General features: G+C 42.2%; 1 protein-coding gene across 1 annotated transcript in view; it reads left to right on the top strand.

The window, feature by feature from the left end:
• The window catches only part of TYR (tyrosinase), a 72,659-nt gene that overhangs the window by 5,554 nt on the left and 44,468 nt on the right, over window positions 1-22,637 (top strand). Inside the window, exon 2 of the mRNA XM_070944017.1 lies at window positions 19,676-19,892. Within this exon, the coding sequence (XP_070800118.1) occupies window positions 19,676-19,892 (217 nt within the window). The remainder of the gene's footprint in view (window positions 1-19,675; window positions 19,893-22,637) is intronic.

Raw genomic sequence — 22,637 nt, 5'->3', positions numbered from 1 at the left:
CTTAACAACTATGGCCTGAATGGCTGTAAATGCGGCAAAACCCATTTAACAATTGTCTCTCTTAGCAAAAGAAATTTTGGGGTTCATTACAGTTCTAAGTTGACAACCACCTGTATGCAGGAGTTGAAAATCTATACAGTTCACTAATGCAGAACATTCCTGATATGAAATTAGCAATGAGATTTATGGATTCTAGGACTGTCAAGCAAGTGAAAATGGCATCTGATAAGAAGTATGCTTTGGTTCAACCCCATACTGTCTCCAATTCTGGGCTCCATGCCTTAAAAAAGTTTCAGAGAAATTGGAACTGTTTCAGAGAAGGACAAAAGTGGTGACCAGAGAACTAGAAACTCATCCCAGTTGCAGGAATTGGGTAAACCCAGTTTAATAAAAAGAAGGACTGGGGTGACATGATAGCAACGTTCCAATATTTGAGGAGCTGCCACAAAGAAGAGGGGGAAAACCTATTCTCCAAAGCACCAGAAAGCAAAGTAACAAGCAATGGGTGGAACCCTTATACTTTTTCAGAGTATAAGACACACTTTTTTTCCCCCTAAAAGAGGGTAAAAATTTGGGTGCATCTTATACACCAAATGTAGCCCTGCCCACCTGCCAGCCCTCACTCTTTGGCCTTTGCCTCCCACCAATTTGCCTCCTTGCAGCAAACAGCAAACAGCCCGTTTCATTTTCAGCTTCAGCACAGCCTCATTAGCACAAGCAGCTGATTGTCGATTGGATCAGCCTCCCAACCATCAGCTGTTTCAGGCTGCAGGGATTACCATTGCCTATTGCTGCCTCCACATGCCCCATTTTTGGCCGCTGCTATTTGCTGCAAGGAGGCAAATTGCTAGGAGGCAGAGGCAGAGTTTTTTTCTTTGCTAATCAGGCTGTGTTGAAACTGAAACTGAAACTGAAACATGCTGTTTGCTGCAAGGAGACAAATTGCTGGGAGGCAGATTTTTTTTTTCTTGTGCTAAGCAGACTGTGCTGAAAATGAAACTGAAACAGGCTGTTTGCTGTTTGCTGCAAGGAGGCAAATTGCTGGGAAGCAGAGGCAGATTTTTTTTTCTTTTTTTCCTCCCCAAAAAAGGTAGCTGCGTCTTATAGTCCAGAGCATCTTATACTCCAAAAAATGCAGTACTTTTATGCTAGAAAGCTATGAAGATCTAGGCTTATCTTGCATATTGCTACGATCATAACGTGTGAAATGAAGATGACTTATGCCAGTCCTGTGATGTGTATATTCTCACTGGCAATAGCTCCCTGAAGTCTCAAGCTCAGAAATATTGATGAGTCTTGCCATTTGAAATGCTTTTAGCTGACATCCCAAGGGATATTCTGTCTTCCAGCCATAGTGCTTATGATGACTTACAACCCATTGGAAATGCAGTGCACTATTTTGTTTTTTAAAAAGGGCGATCGGGATGCAAGCACCGTACATCAAACAGCCAAAACACTGGAAATATTAACACTGCAGCAAAGTCAGTTTGACCAGTCAGTTTATCTTAAGCCTCTCTAGGTCAGTGATGGCTAACCTTTTCCGGACCAAATGTCCAAAGCATGCATGTGTGCACACATGAACCCCCCAAATGCAATGTGCACACGGTCCCCATGCACGTGCCCTGCCCCAGTGGTGGGTTCCTCCCGGTTCGGGCCTGTTCGGCCGAGCCAGTAGCGGTGATGATATGATGTCACCGAACCAGTTCTCTTTGTTCAGGAGCTGGGCCCTCCCACCCACCTCCGCCCACCCCATGTTATTCTTACCTTTTATTTGGCCCCTCCCCCAATCTATGGCTGCCTCCCGAGTCCCAGCTGATCGGCTAGAAGGAAAAAAACTGTTTAAACTCTTGCCGCGGGGCTTCAAAGGGCCGCCCTACAGCTGATCAGTGTTAAAAGGCAGTGTGGTGGTAGACCGGTGCCTCCAAAAACAAATGTGTAGACCGGTGCCTCCAAAAATGAATGAGTAGACCGGTGCCTCCAAAAACAAATGAGTAGACCGGTGCCTCCAAAAACAAATGGGTAGACCGGTGCCTCCAAAAACAAATGAGTAGACCGGTACAGCTCTGCAAGCAGTTAAAAGCCTGGTAGACTAGTACCTCTGTTAAATCCTAAAGAATTGTCACATGACCATCAAGCCACACCCACAAAATAAGCCACGCCACAGAACCGATAGTAAAATTTTTTAGAACTCACCCCTGCCCTGCCCCCCATGCATGTGTGCATGGCCCCCAGATGTGCCCCCCTGTGCATGTGCACGCGGCCTCCCACATGCGCCTTGCCGCAGCACACATGTACATGCAGTCCCCAACATGTGCCATGGCCCCCACGCATGCACGACAGAGACCCGAAAACCAGCTGGCCGGCGGGAGGCGTGAACGCGTGTGCAGCAGAGCTGAACTGGGGCGACGGCTCACATGCCCACAGAGAGGGTGCTGCATGTCATCTCTGACACATGTTGCCTAGGTTCGCCATCACGGCTCTAGGTCATCTGGGATCTCTGAAAACGGTAGAGTTCCATAAGTGCTTTTTTTCCAAGAGGTAGCTGGGTTTTCTTTGTGTTTCCTCAATGTTTCGCTTCTCCTCCAAGGAGCTTCTTAAATTCAGAAGACCGGCAGAACCCATCCATGAACATCAACTGGCCGTCAGAAGGCATGACGGAAATTTTTAAATTCACAAGTTGGGAAAATGGGACCATGCTAAACCAAGCCAAGTCCAAAAATGGTTAAAAGGGAATTTCTAGAAGCCTGGCACTCTGACAAACCAGACATCAATAGACACATAGGACATTAACAACTTCTGTAGACTATGCAAAAGAGACAATCATCCAGCCACAAAAGGAACAAAAAGTCCCAACCACCACTCCACTCGCATTCAACACCCAGATGAGCCTGGATTAATTCCAAGATTAACATCAGACCAGCAATCAAGTAAACAATACCCCAATCAAGAAACTGCCAAAGAAGCCAACAGCCCAACCAAAGAATCTCTGCCCCCATCCACCCAGACAGGCAAGTCACCAGAATATAAACGGACAGCAAACGGCCCTCCGTACTAAAATGGATGACGTTACCCAGTTACGGTAATGACACTTCCACAAGAAAACCATTAAGCTCAGAGGCTACCAAGGATCCCAAAGCAAAAAAAAAATGTCTAATGGCTTCTTTAAGTTCTCATAAACACCTGCTTAGATCATTAGTGATAATATCAATAAAGGAAAATATATGTGGCTCTGGGTTGAAATGAAGGGGTCCTTGGTGTTCTCTGAACTTGGCTGTTCAGAGCCGCCCTGAGTCTTCGGAAAGGGGCGGCAATTAAATAATTAAATTAAATTAAATTAAATTAAATTAAATTAAATTAAATTAAATTAAATTAAATTAAATTAAATTAAATTAAATTAAATTAAATTAAATTAAATTAAATTAAATTAAATTAAATTAAATTAAATTTGTTTTCTTGCAGACATTTCATGACCCAACTAGGTAACATCATCAGCGCTGGTAGGGAGTGGAATTTGATCTCGGTTTATATTCTAGTGCATGGGTCTCCAAACTTGGCAGCTTTAAGACTTGTGGACTTCGACTCCCAGAGTTGAAGTCCACAACTCTTAAAGCTGCCAAGTTTGAAGATCTCTGTTCTAGTGGCTTGCCCTGTCAGTGTACCTGTCAAACACTGCCCCCCCACACCCGCAATCAGTACCCAGGTGAGCAGAGATTAATACCAAGATTAACACCAGACCAACAATCGAGAAATAAGCCATACCCCAATCACGCAACAGCTAAACAGCCTAACAGTAAACAGCCCAACCAAAGAACCTGTAAGACCACTTCTACCAACACTGACAGGGCAAACCACTAGGATCGTGATGGCGAACCTATGGCACGCGTGCCGGAGTGGCACTCAGCGCCCTCTCTGTGGGCACGTGAGCCGTTGCCCCAGTTCAGCTCTGCCACGCATGCGCGCATGCCTCCCACCAGCCAGCTGGTCTTCGGGTCTCTGCCACACATGTGCGGGGGTAGGGTGTGTGCAGGGGGTACACACATGTGGAGGGGCAGGAGGCAGGTGCGGGGCCACAAGCGCATTGCATTTTGGGGGTTCGGGCGCGCTTTGGGCACTCAGTCCAGAAAAGGTTAGCCATCACTGCACAAGGATATAAACTGAGAGCAAAGCCCACTCCTTACTAGCACTGATGATGTTACCTAGTCAGGTGATGAAACAAGAAAACAAGCAAGCTCAGAGAGCCCCAAGGACTCCTTCAGTTAAACCCTGAGTTACAAATATTCTCCTTTATCGGTGCCTCCTTCATCTCCTGTCAAAGCTGGTCATATTATGCCCCAAAATAATTTGCACACTCTCTCACCTTGGAACAACTCAACATTCAGACATAATTCTGTTGTGACCTAGGCTTCCTGAGTCATTAAAACACACGAGTAGTCCCAAAAACCTCTTTTATTGCAACAGCTGTGAATTACGTTCATTCACAGCTGAGTCCCAATTAGTTGCAAAAAGTCCTTTGGGAGAAGTCCTTTGGGATAATCACCAACCTTTATCTCCCTTGACATGCTGCCAAAGACCTACTTGGCAAAGCCACACAGAGTCCAGAATCAAACAGAGATGCTGACTGGGAACAGAATTAACAACGTTGCTTTCCTGCAAAGTGCCCACGTGCCTTTGGTCCTCTTTTAAGTCTTATGGGAGGAGCCAATCATCTTGGGCCTTACTCCCGAGTCGTCCCTTTTGTTTTAACTGTTCGTGCCTTCTGGCAGTTCTGCGCATGCGCACACTGGTAACAGGTTTCTCCTGTTCTTCTGCCTCTCTGCTGTCCGACTCTGGAGGCTCCGGAGTCTGCGTATCACTCCCAGATGGCCCTGGCCCCATCTCTGCCTCCGACGCAGAGCCTTCGTCCGAACCTTTCCCAGACTCCAGCCTGGGAAAGGTTCGGACCCGAACATGGCCCATGTTCCTCTTCAGCCTCCTCACTGTCCGACTCCGCTGCCAGGTCCACAGGCTGCTGGCGGACCACAACAACTTCTTGGAATCACCGGAGGCTCATTTTTGGTGTCAAAACAACCCCAGTTTCACTGCACGGCATGCTGGAACTCTGTCAGGCATAGCCCAAAACCCAGAAATGAAGAAGAATAAAAAGGGAGAATGGAGGGTTATTTTTTCAGGGCGTCACATTGGCAAGTGCATAAAAAGTATTTTTTTTTTAAAAAAAAAAAGCTCGTTCTTTTGCAAGGGGCAGAGGCAAAGTGTGGGGGATTCATAGGGGTAACCCTAAGTCACCCGTCAAAATAAAACTCGAGAGAAAGTTAGAAAACCCTCAAGAGTCAGGGAGAGACGAGGGGAAAGGGAAATCTGTGAAGTTTCTATTTCTAACTCAGATATCCTTTCTTCTAAAGAAAAGAGGCCATACTTTATTCTCGGGAGGCTGTTGCCATGGAAACTGCAATAACTGTGAACGCTTGGGTGAAATACTGACTTCGCTTCCCCCAACCCACCCAAACCTTTAAAAGTCTTCCTCAGCCAACTGTAGTTAGTCCTTCGCTAAACGAATTTGCAAGCCACATTTTCCACACGTTCAGCAGGCTTAAAAGGTAGCCGCTCTTGACATCAAAGCTATAAAAAAAAGCCATTTATTCAATCCTCCCCACCACCACTGTTCCATTTTCCCTCAAGGTAAATGTTGATTGTAATGCACGCCAGTGACAGGTGAGTTTTCCAGTTAGGACTCGGGGGTGGGGGGGGGAGGAAGGGTCTGCTTGAAGGATTTCAGAGTCTAAAGGGTGTATATAAAAATAGAGAAATCTCAAAACTACTACCCCAGACTGTGAAATTTCAATCTCTGAAATTTGCAGGCAAAATGAGGAATTGCAGTGAGAAGATTTTCCGCTGATTTTTTTTTTTTTTGACACGGGAAAAAAAAAGAGAGAGAGCAATAAAATTTGGGCAAAGAGAACACTTATTCAGCTTTTTTAATATAAATTTATATATATATACACATACATAATACATGCATGTATTCAAGCAACATTAAAAATTGTTCCATAAGCTCCTGAGCTGATGTTTTCTCCTCAGTTGGAAAATATACATTGACTATTATTAGAGTACAGGGTCTTGATTGAATCTTTACTGACATGGCATAGTATTTAAATTTGGGGGTTATTATATTCCGGCCATGGTGGCTCAGTGGCTAAGATGCTGAGCTTGTCAATCGAAAGGTCGGCAGTTCAGCGGGGTGAACGTAAGGGGGTGAGCTCCCGTTACTTGTCCCAGCTTCTGCCAACCTAGCAGTTCGAAAGCACATAAAAAATGCAAGTAGAAAAATAGGGACCACCTTTGGCGGGAAGGTAACAGTGTTCCGTGCGCCTTTGGTGTTTAGTCATGCTGGCCACATGACCACGGAGATGTCTTTGGACAGTGCTGGCTCTTCGGCTTTGAAACGAAAATGAGCACCGCTCCCTAGAGTCAGATTAACAGAGTTGGAAGGGACCTTATAGGTCCAACCTCCCATTCAAGCAGGAGACCCTGTTGAGTCGGGAAGGACTAGCACATATGTGCAAGAGGAACCTTTACCTTTACCTTAACCCTTCTTTTACCTGGCATTATCCTTCTAGAAATATTTTTGTCTTAAAGTGTCATTTTTTTAAAAAAAATTAGATTTATATGCCGCCCTTCTCCGGAGACTCAGGGCGGCTTACAATGCGTTAAGCAATAGCCTTCATACTTTTGTATATTTATACAAAGTCAGCTTATTGCCCCCACAAACTGGGTCCTCAATTTACCTACCTTAGAAAGGATGGAAGGCTGAGTCAACCTTGAGCCTGGTGAGATTCGATCTTACTTTAATTGCAGACAGCTGAATGTTAATAACAGGCTTGGTATGGTATTACTAGGGTTGAGAAAAATAATTACTTCACTTTTCTTTAATATGTGCAAAATTACAAAGGGTGCTAAATATTAAAAGCAAATATGCATTCTGAGTTACCTGCCTTTGTATAGTTAAAATTACACATCTACGGACAAGAGAGCAATACCAATAGGCTCAAGAGAATTGGGTTTGATTAGTTTTGATTTATTAACTGATAGTTTACATCACTTAATAAATCAAAATTAATTGTGCCGGGATGCTTCATATACTCAAATTGGTGAGATTCAAATGTTGTTGTGTTGGTTTGAAAGGTAATCTCTAAGTTGCAAATCCTGACTTGCAAGAGATAGTATGAGCATGTTTAATTAAACCTTGATTTTGGCATACTGGCTAAAATGTGTTGAGATTGACAGTATTGCCCTTAACATTATCAGGGGATTTATTTATTTATTTATTTATTTATTTATTTATTTATTTATTTATTTATTTATCTATCATTCATTCATTCATTCATTTATTTATTTATTTATTTATTTATTTATTTATTTATTTATTTATTTATTGGTTCGATTTATATGCCGCCCTTCTCCGGAGACTCAGGGCGGCTTACAATGTGTTAAGCAATAGCCTTCATACTTTTGTATATACCTGCTTAGTAGGGCTTTCGCCCCCCCCAAGCAGTGTTCTTTTTTATACAAAGTCATCTTATTGCCCCCACAATCCGGGTCCTCATTTTACCTACCTCGAAAGGATGGAAGGCTGAGTCAACCTTGAGCCTGGTGAGATTCGAACTTGCAGTAATTGCAGGCAGCTGGTGCTACTTAACAGCACTTTAGTCTGCTGCACCACCAAGGCTCTTTTTTATTTCTTTTCAAATGAATCTCTTCAAATGGCATTGATATGCCTAAGGCTGGCATCTTTTCTATATTGTTAACCAAACACTTAAAAAATTGTAAAAACCTGAACTGATGAAAACCATAATGACGGTAGAATTCAAAATCTATGGGTCCCAATAAAGGAGAATATTTATAGCTCAGGTTTGAAATGAAGGGTCCTGTGTGATCTCTGAGCTTAGTTATTTTCTTGCAGACGTTCCATTACCCAACTAAGTAACATCATCAGTGCTACTGTGCAAAATTTAGAGAGCACTAGGGATCCCTCATCTATGGGGCCCATCTAGTGGTGATCAGGCCATATGAAAAATTATGATTAAAATCGAAGGTGTGAATGATGAAAGCTATAAATTAATAAATTTATTAGAATAAATAAATCCTGTTATTAGATTAATGTAAAAATAATCCTTGTTGTTACTGTAGAGAAGTATTGATTGTGGACATGAAGACAGATGTATACTTATATGCAGGTCTGAAGTCCTGAATAATTTGTGAGAAATATTAGATTAGATCAGTGTTGGGTTTCTCCCGGTTCAGACCGTTTCGCAAGTACCGGTAGTAAAACTGGCAGGAAGCTCCACTCACCACCCTTGATGTGGTCATCGGCGATCTGCACATGTGCAGAAGGAAGGCGCGTGCATGGGCAAAGCAAGCATGCACGCAATCCCATTGCAAACCGGTAGTAAAGGTAAGTAGAACTCATCCCTGGATTAGATGGTACAATGAAGAGAACGTATCTGAAAATTAATGTACCCATCAAGGGAGTTATCATGGACCAGAGAAATTGTAGTGAGGGAATTAAAGTCATACATAAATGGAAATAATCTGAAACAAGTAGATGAATTTGTGTAAGTTGATAAAAAGTTTATCGAAGATGGGAAAATTGTGTTAGAAATTTTAAGACACGCAAATACCGGTAGAAAGATAGTGAATAATATGTAATCTGTTTTGAGGACTGAATGGTGTTCGAAGTCATCTCAATGGCTCTGTATGAGTGGATAATTCTGTCCACTTAGTTTCTAGGAATGAGGGCTGGGTATGTGAGGAGAAATATAAAAAGAAGTTAAAGGCAATGGTTGATAATGAGGATGATAACAATGATTGAGGATGAGGATGGACGATGATGATGATGATATGATGGCTGGTTGCATTATCACTCAGATTATCACTGAGATAGCGATATGTTGTTGTTCAATAATATTAAACGTATCATTTTTGGATATACAGGTAGTCCTCAATTTATGGTCGCAATTGAGCCCAAAATTTCTGTTGCTAAGAGAGACATACATCTTATTATGTAGGAATGTAGGAATGGATTTCCAGAGAAAAAAATTCCAGACTACAGGAACCATTAGCACTACTCAGGTGACCTGAAGACACAGATAGCAATAGCAATAACACTTAGACTTACAGTTTATACCGCTTCACAGTGCTTTACTGCCCTCTCTAAGCAGTTTACAGAGTCACCATATTGTTCCCCTGACAATCTGGGTCCTCATTTTACCAGCCTCAGAAGGATGGAAGGCTGAGTCAACCTTGAGCCAGTCAAGATCAAACACTTCCTTCCTTCCTTCCTTCCTTCCTTCCTTCCTTCCTTCCTTCCTTCCTTCCTTCCTTCCTTCCTTCCTTCCTTCCTTCCTTCCTTCCTTCCCTCCTCCCTCCCTCCCTCCCTCCCAATAGCACTCAGACTTATATACTGCTTCACAGTGCTTTACAGTCCTCTCTAAGCGGTTTACAGAGTCAGCCTATTGCCCCCAACAATTTGGCTCCTCATTTTACCCACCTCGGAAGGATGGAAGGCTGAGTCAACTTTGAGCCTTGCAGGCAGCCAGCAGTCAGCAGAAGTAGCCTGCAGTACTGCACTCCAACCACTATGCCATCATGGCTGATAAACCTCCAAGTGGCTTCAACGGCTCTCTAAAAGGATGCAAATGACCAGCTGTCTGCAAGGAATATAAATCCTTCCATTCCCCACCATCCTGTCAGAGCTGAAGAAGCTTCTTGGATGAGAAGCAAAACGTCTTCAAAAGAAAAAGCAAGAAAATCCAGTTGCCTCCTGAAAAAAGCACCGTTGGGACAACTCACATAAACAGCTGACCCTGTACCAGCATTGGGAAGGTGCTACTGGACTCTTTCTGTTTTTCATTGTAGAGTTTTTTATGCACAAACCCACAAGCACACACCTCCATGCACCTGGAAAATAGCAATTCATCTTGATAATTCGTCTTGACAGAGTGGATCTTACTTCCTTAATATATAAAGTTTCAGAGTTTCAGAGTTTCAGGGATTTGGGGAAAGGAGGCTTTCTTAGCTTGATGAGAGTATTTCATTTGAGATTTATTTATTTATTTATTTATTTATTTATTTATTTATTTATTTATTTATTTATAGATTTGATTTGATTTGCATACCGCCCTTCTCCAGCAGGACTCTGGGCGGTGAACAGCCGAGATAAAACAGAGCATACAAAATTTAAAAAACAGATTAAAAGGTAATTAAATAATTTCGGCCCAGAATTTAAAACAACCCAATTAAAACCAATTTCAAATTAAAACCGAAACGGATGGGATCAAGCCAGCCTGGCTAGGTGAAATAAATGAGTTTTCAGGGCCCGACGAAAAGTCCGGAGGTCTGGTATCATGTGTATCTCTAGGGGGAGGTCGTTCCAGAGGGCAGGTGCCACCACAGAGAAGGCTCTCCCCCTGGGGGTCGCCAGCTGACATTGTCTGGCGGACGGCACCCTGAGGAGGCCCTCTCTGTGCGAGCATACTGGCCAGTGGGAGGCTATTTGCGGCAGAAGGCGGTCTCGTAGATACCCCGGCCCTAAGTCACCAACACCTTGAAGCGCACCTGGAAGACCACCGGGAGCCAGTGCAGCTCACGCAGGAGAGGTGTCACATGGGAGCATCCCGTCGCTCCCATAATCCCCCGTGCGGCCGCATTCTGGACCAGCTGGAGCCTCCGGGTGCACCCCAAGGGGAGCCTCATGTAGAGAGCATTGCAGTAGTCCAGGCAGGAAGTGACGAGTGCTTGAGTGACAGTGCGTAGGGAGTCTCGATCCAGAAAGGGACGAACTGGTGTATCAGGCGGACCTGATAAAAAGCCCCCCTGGCCACAGCCGTCATATGCTCTTCTAAAGACAGCCGTGCATCCAGGAGGACGCCTAAATTGCGAGCCCTCTCTGTGGGGGCCAGTGATTCGCCCCCAATAGCCAGTGATGACGCCAGCTGGCTATATCGGGACGCCGGAAGCCACAGCCACTCGGTCTTGGAAGGGTTGAGTCGGAGCCTGTTTCTCCCCATCCAGGCCCGCACGGCCTCCACGACATCACTTCAAGGGCATCGTTGGGGGGGCCTGGGGTGGAGATTGCACCACTTCCTTGTCTAAACTCACTTATGCACTTCATTTTCACGAAGTGGCTGTGCCGAATAAATCTATCCGAAAATCATTATTCAATGCGATCTCCCAAAAATTCACTATTCAAGAGCAGCAGCTTTCTCTAATTAGGATGAATCGAAATGCTGAACATTAAACGATGATTGACTTTTGGAACTGTAGCTCACGGTATAAACTTGTAGCCTGACAATCAGTGCTGTGTGGGATATGTTTGGTATTCTGTACTGTTGAAATCTTTATTGATAAGTATGAAAACACACTAATAGAAAGGTTAGAAATGAAAGGGAGGTGGGTGTTCCTTTGGAATGTCGAAATGTGCCAGGAAAAAGTACCGTTGTCATAACAACATGAAGCAAAGGGCAGATTTTGACTTACTTCTTTGCAATAATTCTGACAGTGATGGTAGAATTCTTCTATATTGACACAGTGCATAAAGGACAGGAGAGAATGAGAAAACAAACAAGCACGCATATTGAAATCAGAGGTGGGTTCTATTTTTTTTACTACCGGTTCTGTGGGCGTGGCTTATTTTGTGGGCGTGGCTTGATGGTCATGTGACAATTATTTAGGATTTAGCAGTTTCTCCAGAACTGGTAGTAAAAAATGCTTTAAAAAGGTAAAAAAAAGAGTTCCGACGATCACAGCTGTGGCGCGCAATCATCATAATCTTTTTAAAAACATTTTTAAAGCATTTTTTACTTTAAAAATGCTTTAAAAAGTAAAGAAAAGAAAAGTTCCGATGATAGCGCGTCATTCAGCTGATCTTCAGAACTTTTTTTTTACCTTTTTTTACTACCGGTTTGGCGAACCAGTAGCATTTTTTACTACCGGTTCGGGCGAACCGGCCTGAACCGGTAGCATTTCACCCCTGATTCAAAGTTACAATGGCACCACAGGACCCACAGGACTTACACTTATGACTATTGCAGCATCCCCCCAGGCACATGATCAACATTTGTGCGCTTGGCAACTTACCATTTATGAAGGTTGCGGCATCCTATGGTCAGGTGATTGCTATGTGTGACCTTCCCAGCTGGCTTCTAACAAACAAAGTCAATGGGAGAATCTGGATTTCCTTAACCACCATGGCAAAACAGATGGTAAAATCAGGTGTGGCTCACTTAACAACCGCCTTGCTTACTGTGTTTCCCAGAAAATAAGACCCTGTCTTATATTTTTTGAACCCTGAAATAAGCACTTGGCCTTATTGCCATGCGCTCAAAAGCCCAATTGGGCTTATTATCAGGGGATGTCTTATTTTGGGGGAAACAGGGCAGCAATAAAAATGCTGGTCCCCATTGTGGTCATAAGTCAAGGTCTACCTGTATGTGACAAAGGTCAGAAGGATTAAAACACCACCTCTTGATTTGCTCCAAGGTAGAAATGAAACACAACAGTTGGACCTCCCGACCTCCATTTTCACTGGCAGAGGGTTGCAGGAGGACATGGCAGCCGAAAATGGAGCTCGGGAGCCTGTTTTTGCTGGCAGAAGCACCACAGGCTGGTCCTTCGCTGTTTCCAGGGTGGCCCTGCGGGCCAGATCTAAGTATTCCTCTGGGCCGGATTTGGCTCCTGGGCCTTGAGTTTGACACCCCTGCTCTAGATACATTGACAACGAAACACCCTTTTGGCTTTTATCCCTGCTCATCGTAAATAGCAACGCTACTGTGCTCGAATACTTTCCTTATATGTTTAAAAACTGAATAGGCCGTATCCATTTTAGAGAAAGAAAAGATTTTTTTTTTGAAAAAAGTTTTCTATTTTTATTTTTCATCAACATGTTTAAATGTACAGTCTTTTATCCATTCTTATACATTGTTCGTTCGTCTTCTTCTTTAACTTCCATTAGGTAATTAATTAATTATTTGTTCGGGTCTGCTCTTTTTCCCTTCCCTTCTTTCTCCTCCTTTCTTCTTTCCTCATTCCTCCTCTCCTCTCCTTTCCTACTTCCTTTCCTCTTTCCCCTCTCCTCTCTTCTTCCTCCCCTTCTTACCTTCTCTCCTGCTCTTCTTTCCCCTTCCTTCTTCCTCTCCTTTTCCCATTCTTCTTTTCTCTTCTTCTCACCTCCCAACTCCCCTACTTTCCCCTCTCTACTCCTCCCCTCTTTTCTATTCCTTTGTTGTTTCCTTTTTTAATTCAATCTGAGATGGTATTCGAACAGACCCGATTTCTATTTACATACGTCTTCATTTCCAATTTCATTTTTTTACTTTTCTATTATTCTTCTAGTATTCCTGTACATTTTTTAATCAATCCATGTATCATCTGGGTATAACATTTGTGCTATCAAATGTTTCAAACAAATAGAGACATCACGTAGCCTACCCATCAAAGGAAGTCATATATCTTACGCCTTGAAAAACGTAGAGGTTTTAGCTTTAGATAAAGAGATATTTGTTTAGCTATAAATAAGAAGGCATCTGCTTTCAGGCTGAGATAAGGAAAGCTTTGTGTCTAATAAACTAGTACATTCCATTATCTTGATAATGATTGGCTAAATTTCTAAACTTCAGAGCCCTAGAGAAAAGGCAAATACAGAGAATGTGTCTAGTTTGATGAAAAGAAGGACTAAGGGAGACACGACAGCAGTGTTCCAATATCTCAGGGGCTGCTCCAAAGAAGAGGGAGTCAAGCTATTCTCCAAAGCACCTGAGGGCAGGACAAGAAGCATTGGGTAGAACCTAGTCAAGGAGAGAAGCGCTCCACTCTCACACGCCATCTTCCGTGCATGCGCAAGGCCTTCTGCACATGCGCAGAACCTCAAAAATGTGGAAAAATGGGGCATCATGACATCCACATTGGTGGGCGGGGCATCCCGCAGTCGCCCCTACTGGTTCATCCGAACCGGATAGAACCCACTGAATATCATCACTGCTTAACATCTGTCTTGCTTAGCAATATAAATAATGGACAACGTTGTGGTTGTGTAAGTTGATGTTTAATTCCAGCAAGAAAAATGCTGGCTTCGGTTGAATATTGATTTTTTAAAATTCTTTGTATCATTATGTATATTTGAACCTAGACATTTCTGGCTTTTTTACAAATCCACCAAGCATGTTTATTTATTTATTTATTTTATTAGATTTTTATACCGCCCTTCTCCCACTGGACTCAGGGCGGTGAACAGCCAAGAATAAAAACATCACATAAAAAATTTAAAATTTTAAAAAGAATTAAACAAATTTTGGCCCAATAAATTTAAAACACCCCAACTAAAATCAATTAACAATTAAAAATATCTAAGGGGGGGGGTTAAGCCAGCCCGGCTTGATGAAATAAAAATGTTTTAAGGGCACAGCGAAAAGCATGGATATCTGGTATCGTGCGTATCTCTGGGGGTAGGTCGTTCCAGAGGACAGGTGCTGCCACAGAGAAAGCTCTCCCCCTGGGGGTCGCCAGCCGACATTGGCTGGCCGACGGCACCCTGAGGAGTCCCTCTCTGTGGGAGCGCACTGGCCGGTGGGAGGCTATCGGTGGCAGAAGGCGGTCCCGTAAGTACTCAGGCCCTAAGCCATGGAGCGCTAAGCCATGTTAAATGATCTTTCTACATACTGATGTGTGTACACCATGACACCCACATTACATTGTGTATACATTATACAACATTATATTGATTGCAAAGATGGAGGCATTCTGTTTAGTTAATAAAAAGTAAACCAGTTGTTGATTGTATCTCACAAATGGTTTGTTTGTTTGTTTGTTTGTTTGTTTTGCAAAATTACAACTTAAACTGGAGAAAATAAGCCAAACCTTTAAGCCAACAAGATACAATCTCAGCAATTTCCATATTTATTTATTTATTTATTTATTTATTTATTTATTTATTTATTTATTTATTTATTTATTTTGCTGAGTACATATTAGATAATATATATAAGTATAAGCATGAATTGAACACATAAAATAAATACAATTAAAGGGAACATTAGGACAGGGACGGTAGGCACGCTGGTGCACTTATACACACCCCTTACAGATCTCTTAGGAATGGGGTGAGGTCAACAGTAGACAGTCTTAGGTTAAAATTTGGGGGGGTTTGGGATGAAACCACAGAGTCTGGTAGTGCATTCCAGGCATTGACCACTCTGTTGCTGAAGTCGTATTTTCTGCAGTCAAGTTTGGAGCAGTTCACTTTAAGTTTGTATCTATTGTGTGCTTGTGTATTGTTGTGGTTGAAGCTGAAGTAGTCATTGACAGATAGGACATTGTAGCAGATGATTTTATGAGCTATGCTTAGGTCATAATGAAGGCGGCGTAGTTCTAAATTTCCTAAGCCCAAAATTTCAAGTCTGGTGGCATAGGGTATTTTGTTACGAGCAGAGGAGTGGAGGACTCTTCTTGTGAAATATTTCTGGACGCACTCAATTGTATTAATGTCCGATATGCAGTGCAGGTTCCAGAGATGAGCTGTATTCGAGAATTGGTCTAGCAAATGTTTTGTATGCTCTGGTTAGTAGTGTAATATTATTGGAGAAGAAGCTATGCAAGATTAGGTATATAATTATAATATATAATTATATGCTGAACGAAAAAAGGAAGGAATGGATTATATTTGATAAATGGAAAATTGGATGAACTCTGGAGGGAAATGCATAGCATCATAAGGAAGCAAAAAACAAAAATGTCCCCAAATAGATAAAGTAGAACGTGCTGATACATTGAAATCAGGAGGAAAAAAGAGAAGAGAAAGGGAAAGCGGGAAAAAAACATCCACCTAAACACAGAGTGCCAGGAAAGTGTAAGAAAAGACAAAAGCTTTATATTTATAATGCAAGCAACCCAAACAGGAAAGGCAGGAGATTTAAGAAAAGAATTTTCTTAATCTTAAGAAAATATCAAGGGAACTTTTATGTAAAGATAAGTACAATAAAGGACAAAAAAAAGAGCAAAGAATTATTGGTGAAAGAAGTTATAAAGATGGGATAGTGAGAATATACAGAAGAATGGGGAAAAATCTGAAATTGCAGGTAAGTATGCAGATTTGATCCCTCCAGAACTAAGCATTCTGGTATGTAGAATGAAAATTCAAGCAGAGATTTTATCAATGGATAGCAAGTGAGTATAGATAATAAACAGGATAAAGACAAGAACTTTGAGATGAATATGTTGTAGTATATTAAAATTAAATGAAAGAAGGAAAGATAAATATATATTTTAAGAAATAATGGTAAACTTTGAAGACGATAGCACAAATGTTATACCCAGATGATACATGGATTGATTAAAAAATGTACAGGAATACTAGAGGAATAATAGTAAAGTAAAAAATGAAATTGGAAATGAAGACATATGTAAATAGAAATCGGGTTTGCTCAAATACCATCTCAGATTGAATTAAAAAAGGAAGCAACAAAGGAATGGAAAAGAGGGGAGGAGTAGAGAGGGCAAAGTAGGGGAGTTGGGAGGTGAGAAAAGGAGAATGGGAAAAGGAGAGGAAGAAGGAAGGGGAAAGAAGAGCAGGAGAGAGGGTAAGAAGGGGAGGAAGAAGAGAGGAGAGGGGAAAGAGGAAAGGAAGTAGGAAAGGAGAGGAGAGGAGGAATGAGGAAAGAAGAAAGAAAGGAGGAGAAAGAATGGTAGGGAAAAAGAAAAGGTTGTAGTAAAACAAAAGAAGGAAATGGTAAAAGAGCAGACCCGAACAAATAATTAATTAATTACCTAATGGAAGTTAAAAAAGAAGATGAATGAATAATGTATAAGGATGGATAAAAGACTGTACATTTAAACATGTTGATGAAAAATAAAAATAAAAAACTTTTTTCAAAAAAAAAAAAAGAAAATTCAAGCAGAGATGTTTGCGGCAAATAGATAATTGCAATAAGTAAATAAACAATCGTCAGTCCAAGAAAATATTCCTAGCATCAAGTTGCAGGGGTTGAGAAAATATCAGCTTAGGTGGTTTTTCAAAAGGCAACTGGACTTTCTTTTTTTTTTCCTTGAAGATGTTTCACTTTTTCATCCAAGAAGCTTCTTCCGTTCTTCTTCAGAATGGAAGAAACTTCTTGGATGAGAAGTGAAACATCTTCAAGGAAAAAACAAGAAAGTCCAGTTGCTTTTCGAAAAAGCACCTTTAGGACAAACCACAACCTGGATGACTGATTATTTATTTTATTGATTTATTGATTGTTGTTTATTAATTAAATATCACTTTATTGATTAAAAAACTTACAAGACAATGCAATTGAAGTTCCAGCTGTAGCTTTTAATCCAGTAGGGGGAAACACAGCAGTGGATAAGGAATTTTTTAAAAAAATATCCTACCAAAAATGGGTAGTAATGCTAAATAAGAACCTTTGTTGAACGAGGAAGAAAAGAATGCAAAAAATGTGCTGCTTAGTATTAAACAACCAAGAAACCTATGTTAGCAGGCAATGGACACTCAATGCAAATAGGAAGAATAATAAGAGATGCTATCTTCCTAAATTCACAGATTCACTGGATTGTGACTGTAGCCCCCGCGATAAAGAGAATACAGCTGCTTGGGGGGAAAAGTCTTTGAGAAATCCAGTCAAAATATCAGAGACATCACCCTGACAGCAAAGATATGGACAGTCAAGGTTATGATTTTCCCACTTGTAACAGAGGTCTCTAAAAGCCGGATCATCAGAAAGAACTGAATGAACTGGAACGGAAGCTTTTGACTGCGAGGCTGGAAAAAGAATGGCTGAGAATATTTTGAGATGCAAGAAGAATCAGAAAGAGTCAAAAATAAAGGGAGAAGTCAACAACTGAGCCACAGAAGGCACCTTCCAGTTGAATCCCAAAGATGCTTTTTCAGGAGACAATGGATTTGCTTGTTTTTTTTTTCTTTTGAAGAAGTTTTGCTTCTCATCCAAGAAGCTTCTTCTATGGAGAATGTTGGCTTGAACACAAGACTTCCCTATCAAAGTTGCAGCCCAAGTCTCATACCTCAATTGTCGGGTGCAAGAAATCAGGACCAGGATATGGTTCAAAAGTATACCAAGTTTATTCCATGCAACCTATGCACAAGAATCTGATCTACTAATGATCAAGGCACTCGTTTTGAACTATATTGCATGCACTATACTTCAGCCAAATAACTTACAGTACATGTACACTTGAAACCCAAGAATACACTAAAGCAGAAGCTTGTTCACCCCAAGGATAAAACACCCAGACAGAAACTGAGCAATGTGGTATATGCAGTACAATGCTGTGAGCCATGTGCAGATCTGTACATTGGGGAAACAAAACAACTACTTCAAAAACACATGACACAACATAGAAGAACATGGCTTAGGTCCAGGGTAGGACCATCTCCTGCCTGCCTCCCACCATCCTGTCCGCTCTTACAGGGCAGCTCTACTCAGGGTACCGTCGACCAGACAATGTCGTCTGGCGACGTCCAGGGGTAGGGCGTTCTCTGTGGGCGCCCCTGCCCTCTGGAACGAGTTACCCACCGAGCTCCAGACGGCGCCTGATCTCCATTCCTTCCGTTGAGCCCTGAAGACTTGGCTATTTCAACAAATGGGCTGATTCAGGTTCTTGGGTTTTATTATTTATTATTATTTGATTTTAACTTGTTTTAATTCGGATTTTTATTGTATGTTTTTGCTTGTGTTCGCCTCTTTTGGGAGAAGGGCGGCATATAAATACGTGTAAATAAATAAATAAATAAATAAATAAATAAATAAATAAATAAATAAATAACACATCAGGACTAGATTCAGCAGTCCATCTGCATTTAAAAGACACAGGCCACTCTTTTGAGGACAGCAAAGTCCACATTGACTCAAAGTCCACATGGACAGAGAGGATCGCTGGTTTGAAAGAGGGGTCAAAGTTCCCCCCAGTTTTACACCAGAATAGAATAGAATAGAATAGAATAGAATAGAATAGAATAGAATGGAATGGAATGGAATGGAATGGAATGGAATGGAATAGAATAGAATAGAATAGAATAGAATAGAATAGAATAGAATAGAATAGAATAGAATAGAATAGAATAGAATAGAATAACGGAGTTGGAAAGGACCTTGGAGGTCTTCTAGTCCAACCCCCTGCTCAGGCAGGAAACCCTCTAGCATTTCAGACAAATGGTTGTCCACTTTCTTCTTCAAAACTTCCAGTGTTGGAACACCCACAACTTCTGGTGGCAAGTCGTTCCACTGATTAATTGTTCTAACTATCAGGAAATATCTCCTTAGTTCTAGGTTGCTTCTCTCCTTGATTAGTTTCCATCCATTGCTTCTTGTCCTTCCTTCAGGTGCTTTGGAGAATAGATTGACTCCCTCTTCTTTGTGGCAGCCGCTGAGATATCGGAACACTGCTATCATGTCTCCCCTAGTCCTTCTTTTCATTAAACTAGACATATTCAGTTCCTGCAACCCTTCTTCATCTGTTTTAGCCTCCAATCCCCTAGAAGTTTGAGAAGTTTGAGATGCTTGTTTATCTGCACAGATCTCCTGATCCGAGCTGGAACTTCATGGTTTTGAAAACAGTCTTACTGGTCCCAAAGGTCTCATCCCAACCCTGTGTCACCTTCTGTATCCTCTTCTAGGTCATTTGCACCCAATCGGAAGAGTACAACAGCCGCCAATCCCTTTGTAATGGAACGAATGAAGGGCCTGTCCTTCGAAATCCTGGCAACCACGATAAAAGGAGAACGCCTCGGCTTCCAACTTCAGCTGAAGTTGAATTCTGCTTAAGTCTGACGCAATATGAAACCGGGACAATGGATAAAATGGCTAACTTCAGTTTCCGGAATACTTTGGAGGGTAAGGTTTGCCCCTCTTTTCATGATTTCTAATGCAATATTGTGTGTCACTGTTACAGGTTTTATATTTCGATACACATTTTATATGCTGTTTTATATGCTGAATTTTCACACATGAATACCGTAATGCTATCTAGCCAGCTATTCAGCAGGTTCTGACAGGTTCTGGAGAACCAGTAGCGGAAATTTTGAGTAGTTTGGAGAATTTAATTTAATTTAATTTATCGAATTTCTATGCCGCCCAACTCCCAAGGGAACTGGCAAATACCTTCTCTGGCTGACCCCGCCCCCATCTATTCTCTGCCTCCCGAGTCCCTGCTGATCAGGAGGAAATGGAGATTTTGCAATATCCTTCCCCCAGGAGTGGGGAGGGAATGGGAATTTTGCAGTATCCTTCCCCTGGACTGAGGTGGGAATGGAGATTTTGCAGTATCCTTCCCCTGGAGTGGAGTGGGAATGGAGATTTTTGCAGTATCCTTCCCCTGCCACACCCACCAAGTCACGCCCACCAAGCCACGCCCACAGAACTGGTAGTAAAGAAATTTGAATTCCACCACTGTATCTAGCATTACCTGCATTTGGACTACTTCATAATTAAGAAAATGTACCTGGAACTATCTGAAACACGGCTGCTATGTGAGTTAGATCATAAAGCAAGAGGCAAAATTGACTGAGAAAGTCAGAGGGAACAATTTACCAGAAACATCTAACAATGTTCTAGAACTTCAACGTACGACTAATCCAATCAAATCTAGTGAATAATTCTGAAGAGCATGTTATCAGGAGACGAATACCAATTCAGTTTTGGATGGATGAGCTTTCAAAATATGAGTGGGAGTTGAGCTGGATTATCTTCTCAGCATATGGCATTCTGGTTTATGGGTACGTGGAATTGAGGGCCTATGTATGTCTGTGTTAATTACGTAAAACTATGCATTTATCTGCCCTTAGACTATGAGAGTTAGAAGGAATCAAATATTTCAGTGCAAGTTCTACTATAGAAATATAGAAGAGGAGTTGATACATTCCAACAACTCTTTGCCCAACTAATTTTCTCTAAAAAACTACTTGGATGATCAGTGAAACGTCTCAAACTAACAAGAAAAATAAGTCCAGTTGCAGAGATGGTATTCAGCCGGTTCGTACTGTTATAGGAAAAATGACGGACTAGGCCAAGCTCTTCAATGCAGGAAAGAGTTTATTGCTCAAGGTTCAAACAGTCCAAAGACAGCGAAGGGTCTGAACAAAGATGGCTGATTTTGACCAGATATTTATACAGTATAAAGGCAAAGTTATTACGAAGAGTGCGACATTTCACACGTAGAAGTTACCCTTTAATCTATCTCTAGGAAAGTCATAACAGCCCTTTTCCCACAGGCTCAGGTTCTCAGCTCCGGAGCTCAAGACGTAACAAAAGGAGATAAGAGGCTAGGAGACGCCTCAAGGGCAATAAGGAAGCAGCACCCCTTATCCAGGGATATGCATGACATTTGGGATGCAATAAACATTAAACAACAGAATGTATCTGTTTAGGGTCAGTTTGCCCTTTTACAATTCTGTACCTACGTCAAATACCTTTTGCCAGCTTAGCACCTTGGCACGGAAGAGGCACTTCTGTCTTGACCAAAGATTTGGATTTCTAATATTTGAGTTTTATCCCAATATCGAATCTTAGCCTGGCTCAGTACCAGTTTGGGCGAACTGGTAGCGGAGATCGCGGGTGGGCTGCCCCGGCTCTATGCTGTCCTATTTAGGCATGGTTTTGAGACCGGGTGCATGTGAGGAAGGCATGCATGTACAGAAAGTGTGCATGTGCGGAAGGCACGTATGTGAGGAGAGCGCATGCACAGAAGGTGCACGTATGCGCAAAGCAAGCTTGAGTGCGCACGGCAAACTGGTAGCAACAAAATGTGAAACCCACTGCTGTCCACTTGCCATGACTTAACATTCAGACAACGTTACCTGTATGACTCAGAAACTTCATCAGGTTCTACTGTAGAAATTCTGGCAGACAACTATCCAAACTCTGAAGAACTCACCTCAACATGTGACAACCTTTCCACGGACTCTCAGTTCATCCAGTCAAGGAGTTTCTCCTGATGTCTATCCAGAACCTCTTTCCTTATATTGTTTTTGGTGCTGTCTCTGGAGAAATAATGAAGAATCTGTGTAAGGAAAAAAAGCGGCAGAACCTGGGGGCAGAGTTAAACGAGGAATCAGCCTAGAATCTCTATGTAGCCGCAAGTGGGCTAATTCTGTTGACCTTTATCTAACTCTTAGCAGGGGCTAATTATTAGCTGAGGATATTCCTGTACATAGGCAGGAGCAGCGGTGGGTTTCAGATATTGTTACCACCAGTTCACCCCGCATGTGCACGCTCGCATCGCACACACGCGCACCTCCGCACATGCACCCGGCCTTCTGTGCATGCGCTTTGCTCACATACGTGCCTTCTGTGCATGCGCCCAGCCTCAAAAACGTGGCTAAATAGGACGGCATAGGGCCGGGGCGGGTGAGCGGGCCCACCCGCGATCTCCGCTACCAGTTCGGGTGAACCGGTCCGAACCGGCTGAATATCACCTCTGGGCATGAGTAGCAATACATCAATTTAATTAGATCTTCACAGGTGTGGACCTGATCCTTCACCCTTGATAATCTGAAGCCCAATATCCTATTTTCCTTCAGCTGTCTTCTCTGTAATTTAAACCAACCCAGCTCCTTTAACTGTTCCTCAAAAGTCTTTTCC

Source organism: Pituophis catenifer, unplaced genomic scaffold (genome assembly GCF_029215685.1).
Source record: "Pituophis catenifer annectens isolate HBS135680 unplaced genomic scaffold, rPitCat1.0.hap2 SCAF_4, whole genome shotgun sequence".
Lineage (NCBI taxonomy): Eukaryota > Metazoa > Chordata > Lepidosauria > Squamata > Colubridae > Pituophis > Pituophis catenifer.
Note: the sequence above shows the minus strand (reverse complement) of the source record. Positions and strands in the feature narration are given on the sequence as shown.